Raw genomic sequence first — 13,285 nt, forward strand, 5'->3', positions numbered from 1 at the left:
GGCACAAGGCAAAGGGACAATATGACTTAAGCTCATAAGCAGGTGTCAGAGACCAGCCATAGGTCAGAAAACCCCCACCCTTGGAAGAGAAGGGGGGGGAAGTCTGAAAAGGAGAAACACACTCTGGCACACAGCTTGGCATACAGACGTGCAAGTTCTCCCCCCAAAGAAATGGGGAGGGGAAAAAGACCTGCAATGTGGTAGGACCCCCCCCCCCCCCGAAGAAATGGGGAGGGGGGAAACGACCTGAAATGCAGCAAAGTCTCTCCACCCACCACATGATTATGCATGAGCTTATGCATATTTATCATCTGGAATATATAAGACAGGGGAGCAAAGAAGAAGAAAGGAAGAAAGAGTGAAAACCCTGGAAGTGAAGAACCCCCTAAAGGAGTGATCCTGCAAGGGAAGAACACCTTGAAGGCTGAGAAAGCGAGAACCTGTGGTGAAGCATCCCTGAAAGTGAAAGGGGGACCAGAAGCAGATCAGCACTCCCTGCTATTGAGGGAGAAGACCAGGTGTGGAGAGTGACATGGAGTCTGAGACAGTGAGGGGGCGAGAGCACGCCCAGACAGCCCGGCAAGTACCAGAGCCAGAAGCAAGTCTCCTTCCGGGACTGCCTGCCAACTTTGCCAATACCAAGTCCAGGAAGGAAGCCTCTCCTCTGCGCACATTCTCCAGACAGCATCTGCTTCAGAGGTGTACAAAGGGATATCACCTGAAGCTGGGACCAGGGGTTAGTAAGTTATCCGTAAGTATTAAAATATTAAGCAGGTTAAGATTTATGGCATGTGAGAAACCACCGCTAATACAGAACTTTCTTTAGGGAAAACTGGTGCTTAATGGCCAGGAGGTTAGAGACAGGAATTGGTGTTATTTTCTAAATACTATAACCTGCCAAATCTGATAAATAAGTCAGTTTCTGAGAACACGTCTTTTTCCTGACTTAGGATTGTGAAGTAAGGTGGGAGGGCAATTAGAAGTGTCCTGTAGTAGACAGGCACCTGCATCTCTAAACTTGCTTACAACCCCTCTTGGTCAAGGTTGGACTAGAGTGTCTATGCCTTCTAATCCAACATCTCTGCAATGACTGAAGAACTAGTTGACTCGGCATTCCTGAGGGCTGTTATGAGATCCATTTGAGGAAGATCAACAGTCCACAATCATCTAAAATGCAGCAAGACTGAGTTCCCATTCTCTTGGATCCAAAAGATTCCTGCTTAAAGAAAACATTTTCCTGTCCTGCAATATGAACCACTGAAAGTTAAATGAGGTTCTCTTCTGCCCAGCAAAAGAGGAGAGTTGTTTCTTCTGACACTCTCAGGTTCCGAGAGGTGCCATCTTGTTTGTTCACATATGCGACAGCAGTTACATTTTTGGAGAGCACTCTTACCCCCTTTCCCTATACTAAGGGAAGAAACTGCAAGAGAGTTAATCTTACTGCCCTGACTTCCAGTGTGTTGATGGATCAGGAGGCTTCCTCCTGAGAACAGAGTCCTCTAGCTAACTGATCCAGACAATGTGCTCCCCAACCTGATAGGATTGCATCTGTAGTGAGAAATATCCACAAGGGAGGTTCCAGAGCCATGCTCTTTAACAAATACTGAGGTGAGGTCCACTAAGCGAGACTGTCCTTCATCTTGGCAGAGAGAGGAAGACGAAGCTCGTAATTTTGAGATTAGCATGACCAGTGGAAGAATAGCACAGTCTCAAGGGGATGCATGTGAGCTCTGGCCTAGGGAATGAGATCCAAGGTAGTGGCCATTAACCTAAACAATTGTAGGTAATCCCAAATTCTGAGAGCACTTAGAAGGGAGAATCTCTGTGCTTGATCTACAATCTTGGTAACTCTCAAGTATATGCAACCTTTGTTCATATCAAACTGAGTTCCAGAGATCCCACAGATTGAGAGTGGAGAAGGTTGCTCTTTGCAACTGATCATCCAGCCCAAACTTTCTAATAGTTGAACAACTCTATTGGAGGCTCTGATACCTTCTTGAAAAGCTTTGTACTTTATGAGCCAATTGTCCAGATAAGCTTCTTTCCTCAGACAAGTAGCTACCACCACCATTACCTTGGTAAAAGTTCTTAGAGCTCTCGCAAACCCAAAGGGAAGGGCTATGAATTGAAAGTGTTGTTCAGGATACAAAACATAGAAATCTCTAATGGTCCTTCCTTATTGGGATGTGTAAGTACGCCTCTGACAGATCCAGAGAAGCAAGAAATTCACCTTCCCACACTACAGCAAGAACTGACCGGAGAGTCTCCATCCTGAAATTGGAACACAAAGGCAGTTTACCTCCTTCAGATCAATAATCGGTCTGTATATAGTTGTCCTTCTTTGGAACTACAAAATAGATGGAATAGCATCCTAGACCCCAAGCTTCTAGAAGAAATGGAACCATTACCCTTAACAGCTGTAATGTCTGAAGCGCCTGCACTGCTACCCTTTTGACAGCCGAGGTGCAAGAAGAAACCATAAAGGCATCAGGGAACAGAACGGCTAACTCTAGAGGATAGTCATGCAGAATACTTTCAAGACCCACCGGTCTGAAGTTATGTGGGTCCACTCCCAATAGAAGCCTACAGACAACACCAGAGAGTGAACCCGTCTGACTTCACTGGAAAGCTCTACTAGCCACGGAATAGGCTGTAGAGTCTGGTCTAGGCTTCCTTGAGTGACAGAATGGGTTTCTGCCCCTAAATCAAAAGGATTGAGAAGCAGACTGCTTGCCTGCTCTATACCTTCTATCACATGATACTGAGCCTTGCCACTGCTGGGCTGATAAAAGGCACGACTCTGATCTTATGGCAGCCTATTAGGCTAGGGACCTCCCAAATCCTTCACAAACTGAGCTAGGTCTTCAACAAAAAGAGTGGTTTCCCCTTGATAGGAAACACAGGCTTTGACTATGAATCCGCCATCCAATGCCTTAGCCACAAGAGTCTCCTAGCAGAAACTGATGAGGCAACTGAGCAAAATGAAATCCTGATGAGATCATAGAAGGCATCTGCAATGAATATCTTTTCCCAAAGTTGTTCTCAAAGTGGATTCAGCTATCATCATATCCTTCACCTCGGAGTGAAAGGGAAAAGTTTTAGTGGACTTATGCAAACCCTAAATAATAGGATCCCCATTCAGGACCCTCTTCTGATTTGTCTTCTGAAATTTTTAAGACATCGACCACCTAATCAATAATGGACACAATATCATCTCTATGAAAATGTCAGATAACCGAACCTTCCTCTCACACTGAGAGTACTTCTACCCTCCTCCAAGGAATCCAAGTTGCCTATATCTATAAATTCATTAGGATCCTCCAAAATGGACTCTGAGATGAATTTTAAAAGTTGCTTGCATTAAAAGGCCTATATGCACAACTCTTATTTTAAAATGGCCAAATTATGCATGTATTTGCATGTATGTGAGCAACCCAATGTGTGGAAAAAAGGGTGGAGTTAGTGTCAGGGGTGTTCTGGGATGGGGCCAATAATTATAAACATAAATATAGATTTTAAATCCACACCCACAGCGCATTATCAAGCTGTTACCCATGCTTATTTATTTCTGCTCTTGATGATGTGTAAGTCTGAAGAAATTCGTTTTAGGCCTAAAACGAATTGGTGAAGGATCTGGGTAAACCGTAGGGGGTGCAGGCAGAAGAATCAGAGGGGTCTGGAAGAACTAGAGATAGATTGGGCAAACTGGTGGACTAATTAGTCAAACTGGCTATTTCCTTCATGCTTACATGTTTTAAAATCTGTTTAGCTGCATGCGTTAAAGCGGGCAAATTCCTAAGGAAGATATGTGAATGTTTGATAATGCACTGGGAGTATTTTGAATAGTATGTGTGCACTTGCGCAGTCTATTTAAAATTCCTGTGTATATGCACTTGCATGCACATACGTGCATATATGGGTTACCTGCACACTCGTTTTAAAGTTACCGTCTTAGAAGGTAACATGTGAGCCATAGACTTAGGAACGGGTCCCCTGCCAGAAGACCCCGAGAATGGCATGTCTCCAGCAGACTTCTGAGTAACACGAAAGGCCTGATGGAGAAATTTAAAGAACTCCAGGGAGAACTTCCACCAGGCGTAGGGCCTGAAGAAACAGATGATTTTGGGAAGAAAATAACCAACAAACCTCACTAGTAATGGTTGTGTAGTCCTCTGTTGCCAACATAGAATCAGCGGCTAGAAAGTTGAAAATAAGGTTTGTGATGTCTGTACACACAGTCTTCAGCATATGTTTGGTGAGTTGATTCTGTGTGTCATCTAAAAAAAAACAAACCCCACATAATTCATGAAGTCAGCTGGTACCATCTACTCTAAGCAGACGTTAATGTGAATAGGACAAGATAACCGTACCTGTGAAAAGTTTAGTTCCCTTTTCAAATAGCCTGATGTTGGTATACTGATTTGAAACCTCTTCCTGGAAGTCCTTCATGGTCTGTTTCCTGCTTGCTCCAGAAGCTATGGAAGCGGAGGACATGAAGACTGAACGTACCACCACCTGATAACTCTTTGTCAGGGGCCTAGAGAAGGAATAAGCATTTCATTTTAACTAGAGGGTTAAGTTACTGAAACAAAGCGAGAAAAAGCTACTATTCAACCCTCAGTAATAAATCATATATAGTTCAAATGTGTGCAGCTAGTGCAACCTTACCAGGATTGGCAAGACAGTGAAACTGAACTATATACAGAACCGAAATGTTGATTTGTCTAAAGCATGTACTTAAGGGGTGCATTTTTAAATGCGTCAGGATTTGCATGCATAGAGAATTACATATGCAACTAGGCCCTTTGCGCTTAATGTGGATTTTCTGCCACCTAAAAATTTCATCCCATATATTTTATTTATTTATTTTATTTAACAGCTTTTAATATACCGGTGTTCGTGCGGGCACATCACGCCGGTTTACAATAAACTTGCGAAAGGAGGAAATTACAATAAACAGGGAGAGGGGGATGGAGCAGGTTCGAGAAAAAAGGGGGGGGAGAGGGGAGAAAGTAAAGGAGGAAGAAGATAGCAGCTGGGAAATTAAAAGGAACGTAACATTATTTACATGAGAGGCAATAAAATGAGGGTTAAGACATTGTCACAAAGTTACAGCGGACATTGTCACAAAGTTACAGCGGATAATGAGGAAATATGGATTGCATGGAGTATATAAATTTACAACAAAAAAGAAGGCATTTCATTATTTATTTATATGCATCAACTGAATTTTCAAAATGTTACGCACAAACAGTAACTTTATGTCCCATTTTCAACAGGTAAAGTTACACTCGTACATTTAGACACAGAACAACCCAATCTTCAAAGTCAAATTGTACACATATATTGAGTTTGAAAACAGTTTGTGTGTCGCCTGTTAGAAAAGCATACAGCACTCCAAACTGCTAGGTGATTTGATTAATTTATTTATATATTTTTCTCATCTTAGTGTGTACTTTAGAGATTTTTCAGCTGCTGTTAAATCCTCTCCTCCTGCATAATAGTTTATTAACTTATCCACTAAATATAACCTGGGCTATCCCATCTATATTGTTTCACAGTGCACTTGCTTATAAACCAAAACTCTCCAGCTGATCTTAAAAAAAGCTTATTTTTTGGCTAGTTTCTATTTTACATTCCCTGTGTTTTAAAAGGAGAAATTAAGGAGCTTTTACCTATAAGAGTTATTAAGGTTGTTTCTTCTTAAATAATAAGGATGTGAATTTGTTTCATCCGTTTTGGCAGTACACACGTAGCTCGCAGACTTTATAATACATACAAAAAAATGGATAGTATGCGCATAACTCATTATTAAAAATATACACATACTATCCATTTTTCTAATGTACTATAAAGTTGGAGAGGTACACGCGTACTGCCGAAATGGATGAAACAAATGCACATCCTTATTAAATAGCTCTTCTAAAGACTTAGGTTAAGTGAATAATATTGACCTAAGTAACAATCCAACAACTTGTACATTAATTCAGATAACACTACTCAAGTCTCCTTACTGACCCTTATAATCGGAATGTCTTTTATTCAGTATAACAAACGTGGTACTTATGTCCCAAGGCATATCATTTGGAAACTTAAGAGCTGTCCAAATTGCCTCCAGCTGCCTGCAATGAAAAAGGAACTCATTCATCTGGAACAGGAAATGTCTAGGCTCTGAAAACCTTCCTCCTCACAGCATCCAGAATATCACCCCCTCAACTCCCAAAGAGGATTCTGAAACCCAGGAAAAAACAAAGAGTGGGTTCTGGTACAATAAGGCCTGTGGCAAAGAGGCATCTAATGTCTCCATTGATACCCTTACATAATGCCTTTTCTGCATTGGAAAATGAAGCTGCTCCTGCAACAAAAAATGAAGTGGTATCTGAAAAGAAAGATGATATCCAACGCAACCGAAAACCTTTCAACATTATCAAACTTCACAAGAGAAAGTTTCTTCTGCTAGGAGACTCAGTCATTAGAGAACTAATTTGGGAACTTATTTTGAAGGGGACACAATAGTTAATGCCTTCCAAGATCCTCAGCTGGTAGAAACGCAAACCAGGTAGTCAATACAATTACAGAATAAAGTAAAGGCTCTAATATCAATGTTATCATCCATCTAGGTGAAGTTCTTATTGATCTGTATTCCTAGGTCTCGTACTTGATCCGAGAGAATGATATTTATAATTCCTAGGTCTAGGGTTGGCGGTTTGATTATCATGGTATCTTTCCTTAACAACACTATTTCAGTTTTTTGATGCTGGTTGATAAGAGCATAGATAGGAGTCGGGATAGACGCAATCCCATTTATAGAAGAGAAGGTATAGGAAGAGCTAGGAAAACAAAGTGGACAGGGCCATGGGGCCGAATGAGGTACATTCCAGGATACCAAGGGAGCTCATAGATGTGCTGGTTGAAATACTTCTTCAATAGATCCCTAGAAAGGGAGAAGAGTAGTTGTGGTCCTGCTTCACAAGGGTGGTAGCAGAGAGGAAGCTAGAAACTACAAGTTGGCTAGCCTCACCTCGGTGGTAGGAAAATTAATGGAGACTTTGCTAAAGTAGAGAATAGTGAACTATCTACAAATTGGTGGGTTTCTGGACCTGATGCAGCATAGATTCACCAGGCAGACAAATCTGATTTTTTAAAATTGGGTGACTAGGGAATTGGATCAAGGAAGAGAACTCTATATGATTTACTTGGATTTCAGCAAAGCTTTTGATACGGTCCTGCATAGGAGGCTCATGAACAAAACGAGAAGCTTGGGTGTGAGTGCCAAGGTGTGGAGTGGATTACTAACTGGTTGAATGACAGGAAACAATGTGTAATGGTAAATAGAACCTGCTCTGTTGATAAAACAGTGCTAAGTGGAGTACCTTAAGGATCAGTTTTGGGACAGATTCTTTACAATATCTTTGTGAGTAACACTGCAGAGGGGTTAGAAGGAAAAGTTTGCCTTTTTGTGGATGATACTAGGATCTGCAACAGAGTGGACATCCCTGAAGGAATAGAGAGAATGAAAAATGATTTAAGAAAACTTGAAGAGTGGTTGAAGATTTGGCAGCTGCAATTCAATGCCAAGAAGTGCAGTCATGCACCTGGGGTACGGTAATCCAAAATAACTGTATGAGATGGAGGACGAAATACTAATGTGCATGAACCAGGAGAGAGACTTTGGGGTAATTGTGTTTGGCAACTTCTTGTATAGATCTCTATATATATATATAATTTCTTGTATAGAACTCTATATATATCTCTCTAGGCACCTCCAATATGCTGCTTGTTAAGTTTACTCTGTCTAAGCTTAGCCTCTAGCTACTTCAGCTCCCAAGTTCACTCGACCCTGTTTTATTGTAACTTTGCTTCTTTTTCAATGTTAATGTTATAACCCCCTTGTTCCTTGTAAACCGATATGATATGATCGGTATCATGAATGTCGGCATAGAAAATAGTTAAATAAATAAACAAACAAATAAATAAATAAACACATCTGAAGGCAGTGAAGCAATGTGACAAGACATAAGCTAAAGCCAGAAAGATGTTGGGCTGCAAAGAGAAAGGAATAACTAGTAGGAAAAGGAAGGTGATAACGCCCTTGACAGGGCTTTGGTAAGGCTTCACCTGGAGTACTATGCTCAGTTCTGGACACCATATCTCAAAAAGGATAGAGACAGGATGGAAACGGTCGAGAGGAAGGCGACCAAAATATTGTGGGGTCTGTTTCAGAAGACCTATGATTAGAGGCTTAAGGATTTAAATATGTATACCCTCGAAGAAAGGAGGTGCAAGGGAAATATGACAGATACCTGACAGGTATTAATGATACATAAACTTCAAACTTTTCTGTTAGAAAGGAAACAGTAGAACTAGGGGTCATGCTATGAAACTCCAGGAGGCATGACACAGAACCAATATCAGGAAATATTTCTTTAGAGAAGGTGGATGATGTCTGAAATATCTTCCCAGAAGAGGTGGTGAAGACTAGACCAGTAAATTAATTCAAAAGGGCATGAGATAAACGCTGCTGATCCCTAAAAGCTTGAAGTTGAAAAAGAAGAAAGGGGTGGTGTAACATTTCTGCATGGGGATAACATGAATAGAGTGACCTGTTACTACTCTTAACAGAATGCATGGGGGGTAAATTGCACGGAGCAGCTATTACTACAGAACGCATGGAGGTACCTTGCATGGCACGGCAGTTACTACCAAAACAAATTGCTGAACAGATTAGATGGACCCTTGGTCTTTATTTGCCATCATTGTTATGTTAGATTTCACACATGCTTGAAACTGCACATACAACTCTGCAGAAGGACACACTATTAAAAATTTAGCCCAAAATATATATATTGTTTTTTTACTTTGCCCACTGCATCAAGTGCCTGGCCTAGTGTTACAATCCATGAAGATTCAGGCTAAACAAAATACAAGGGCAATAAGTGTTGGGAGATTAATAGAACTTGCACAGTAGACTATCTGCATTAATTTTAGTAATACTCTCACAATGGTGCACAGTTTTGGGGGCAAAGGATATGTGTATGTCTATGTTTGTGGGTGGATGGGGGTGTATCCTCAACCTCCCTCTCCTACCTTGAATAGTTGCAGATATACTTTTTAAATCTTATCTAACAGTTTAACCACTCAGAACAGTATGTGATCAAACATATATCATACTGTTTATTATATCATTTTTACTACAGTTGCTCTTTTATTTTAAAACTGGAATTTGAACAATGCTTCAGGAGTAAGGCACACTAGAGTGCACATGAAATTTGTGTGCCAAAGGCCTGAATCTTGCAAGTAGGGGGGGCCCTGAAGATATGCATTCACTCAAGTATTTTCAGCAGAGAAAAAGCACATAATGCATTTTAAATTGAATGGTCAACAAAATGTAATTTAATTTAATTATTTGTTAATTGCCTTTCCAGTTACATTGCTCTGGGTGATGTACAGCCATAAAATCCATCATCATGAATCAATGCACAAAACTTATCATAGCAACAAATTAAAACACTACATTTAAGCCTATAAATGACATTATCATACTGACAATTAAACAAAAACAGATCATAGGGAAGGTCCCTATAAGCTGCTTAAAATCAAGCCAAAATCAACTGTTATGCCGTACAAGAAGATGATTCTGATAAACTAATTCAAATCAAGGCTAAAATGAGCAACCTACTATGAAAGATTAATGAGCACTTAGAGATAACCCCTATCAGTATAAAATATCCACCTATAAAGCCATCAGCAGAAACAGAAAATGACAGCATATAAATACATCTATTATTCAAAAACACCCGAACAAAATGCACAGAAAAACAAAATTCCTCAATATATATATCTAAATTGTAAAAAATAGTCAGGTTTTATTGGTTTCTCCAATTTGATATGTCTAGGAAGAGTATTTGAGATGATGGGAAAAAAATAGCTCTTTTTTAATATATTTCCTGAACATCAGTCATGCAGAGGCATGTGATGACCTTAATGCTCTTTTGGGGCAATAATGGCAAACAACCCAACAGGCAATTGAGGACCGATCCTTTTTAATGCATTGAGGGTAATTCTAAAATCCAAATCCAAATTTAGTACCAGTTAGCTGCAAAGGAGAAATTTAAGATAACTGGATAATCTCCTTTCCTTGAGATCAACCAGACGATCCCAAATGCATAGGTTTATGTTCCCCTTCCAGGGGATGAAGACAGAACAACAGGTTCACTGACATCAGAGTATAAAGGATGTTAGGCTGACAGCCTGCCGGCATTCAATCTAGGAGTAATAATTGACCCTGAGCTAAACATGAAACAACACATCTCCTTGAAAATAAAGGAAGGATATGCGAAACTAATGATCCTAAGACGACTTAAACCTCTACTAACACTAAACAATTTCTGCACAGTTTTGCAGGCAATGATATTCGCAAGTACAGACTACTGCAACTCCCTACTTTTAGGACTACCACAATCCACAATTCGGCCACTACAAATATTACAAAATTCAGCTGCTAGAATTTTGACTTGCAAAAAAAAGAAAGATCACATTACAGGAACGCTTGCCGATCTACACTGGCTCCCAATTGAACAAAGAATTCAATATAAGGCCTTATGCATAATATATAAACTAATCCATGATGAAAAAGCTGACTGGCTCAACACAGCACTGCGCGTACATGTCCCACAAAGAAACCTAAGATCTGCTAATAAGGCTCTGTCAAAACAGCACGCCTCATGCAAGTTAGGGAGAGAGCACTATCACTGGCTGGCCCCATGCTATGGAACACCATGCCACTCGAAATAAGACTGCAGAGAAACTTCAAAATATTCAAATCCAATCTGAAAACCTGGCTATTTAAACAAGCTTTTTATAAAGATAAAGAGAAGGAAAAAAACAGCTGATTGATTAGGATGCATCAAACTAGAAATTGTTATTTGTAACCTACAAATGCACATTAAAGTTAAATTCTTTCCGTCTACTATGCTCTCTACAGACAAACTTAATGTACTCACATATTTTATTGAAGTGAATTGTTACCGCACTATGATGGCACATGATTAATTGTAATCTATACCACTTACTTTATTCATTATCGTGCCTTTCTGTAAACCGTTGTGATGGTTATCTAACTTAACGACGGTATAGAAGAGCTTTTAAATAAATAAATAAATAAATAAACAAACAAACAAACTAAGAAATTGTAAAATGCCTTTTTTTTTCCACAAGGGAGATTAAACAGCATGGGTTCCCACAGAGAGACTAAATTGTGGAATCAAGATGATCAGACTTCTTAAGGGTAATAGTCACACCATCAGATACCGAAGGACAACCCTTTGTACATCCAAACAATGCATCCAATCATAATTATCCCAACACGATTCTTTCCTGAGCATAGAAAAGATCATCTGGTTAATATGAGAGACCAATTTAGGAAGAAGGGACAGAACCATTTGTATAGAAACTGCCTCTTCTGAAAAACTTAAGAAGACTCCCTGCAATTCCAAGATCTATCTGGCTGAAAAAACTGCCATCAAACACACTGCTTTAAGTAACAGATCTCTAACTGACACTTTCCTTATTAGCTCAACATGATAACTACTGAGGATGTTATAACCAGGTTCACTACACCATTGGTGCTTTAAACACCACCAGAGTCTTATTTGAAGCCCACACCTAAAATATTCTCCAAACTTTCACATATGCCAAGGAAGTGGAGACTTTCCTGAATCTCAAAGTAGTAGAAACAACCCCTTTCAAATAGTTCTTCCTAATCAAATGCACCCTCTCAAGGAAGATACTGTAAGACAAAGACAGATCTTTGTGCACAACAGACCCCTACCTAGCCTGTGGTAAATTCAAGGGAACTCCATCCAGCAGTTGCATCAGATCTGCATACCAGGAATGCTTGGGCCCAGGAGAATCACCATACCCGCTCGACTGGTAATCTTTCTTATGGTTCTGCCCACCAAAAGTATTGAAGAAAGATGTACAGAAGCCCTTGGTCCAACTACAGCTGAATCAGGGCCTTGAGTTCAGTTGACTTTTTTCTCAACTCTGGCTGAAAAATTTCTTCTCCTTGGTGTCCTCAGGTGGAAGGCAATCAGGCCCATCTCTGGAATCCACTATCTGCCCACAATCTGGGAGAACACTTCCGCAGACAACTCCCACTCTCTCGAATCTAGCAAGTTCTGGCTTAGGAATTCTACCAGAACATCTGTCATTCCTGCTATGTGAATAGGTAGGAGTACTCTTATATACCCTTTTGCCCCCTGAAGACTACTGGTTCCTTCTTGGTGATTTCACATACAATATTGCAACAGAATTGTCCAAGAGGACTTGCATTGACTGACCCTGAAGCAGGCAGGGGACCACTCAGGAGTGCCAACTTTAGCCAATTAATAGACCTGCTAGACTCCTTGAGACTCCAGGTTCCTTAAGCTACTAGACTGACAATGCACCCCCCCCCCCCCCCCCCCACCGCTCAACAACCAAAGAGACTGGCATCAAATGACACCATCATACAACCTAGAAGCTTCAGCTCCATCCCCTACATCCAGGCTTTTGATTACCAGCAACCAGTTCAAACTGGCTCTAGTCTCTTCCAGAAGATGCAGCTTCACTGCATAAACCTGATACTATGGGGACCGCCTCAACAGAAAGGCTCTTTGCAAAGGCCTCATGCCCCCTCGCCCAAGGTACCAAATCCAGAGTCGTCGCCATGGACCTTAATACTTGAAGGTAAATCCAAACCTTTGGGAAACAAGAACTCCTCAATGACTGCACCTGACTTGGGACTTGACAATCCTTTCTTTCATCAAGTACACACATTCCTTGGCTAAATCGAATCAAGCTCCTGAGTACTCCGGAGACTGGGCAAGTGATAACCTGTTCTATGTAAAATGTTCTACCTACCCTAAATCCTGCAGCAACTGAACTCCCTGAGCTGTGGTAGATACACTTGCACCAAAGACTTTGCACGGATCAGCTAATCAACTAAATATGGATGGACTAGAATCCCTTCTTTCAGAAAGCTGCAGCCACCGCTATCATGACCTTGGGAAAAAAGTCTTGGCACCATGGGCACCCAAGAAGGAACGCCCAAAAGAACTCTTCCAGAGTCAAACTATAGACACTTCTGATATTCCTCTTTTACTTGGGGATATGCAGCTAAGCTTCCGTCAGAACTAAGGAAGTCTGAAACTCCCTCTGACACACTACCACCATACCACAACCTAAGCTGACAAACCTCTAGGTTTCCATTCTGAAATGCTAAATTTTCAGCACTTTGCTGACC

The 13,285-nt window shown here is 40.7% G+C and overlaps 1 protein-coding gene across 2 annotated transcripts in view; it reads right to left on the reverse strand.

Moving 5' to 3' along the window:
* UFL1 (UFM1 specific ligase 1) overlaps positions 1 to 13,285 on the reverse strand; it is a 195,768-nt gene that overhangs the window by 41,165 nt on the left and 141,318 nt on the right. For both annotated transcript variants that reach the window (XM_029595397.1, XM_029595398.1), the window contains exons 14-15: positions 4,371 to 4,537; positions 4,147 to 4,277 (exon numbers count right to left, since the gene is read on the reverse strand). In XM_029595397.1, the coding sequence (XP_029451257.1) occupies positions 4,147 to 4,277; positions 4,371 to 4,537 (298 nt within the window). The remainder of the gene's footprint in view (positions 1 to 4,146; positions 4,278 to 4,370; positions 4,538 to 13,285) is intronic.

This window comes from Rhinatrema bivittatum, chromosome 3 (genome assembly GCF_901001135.1).
Source record: "Rhinatrema bivittatum chromosome 3, aRhiBiv1.1, whole genome shotgun sequence".
Taxonomy (NCBI): Eukaryota; Metazoa; Chordata; class Amphibia; order Gymnophiona; family Rhinatrematidae; genus Rhinatrema; species Rhinatrema bivittatum.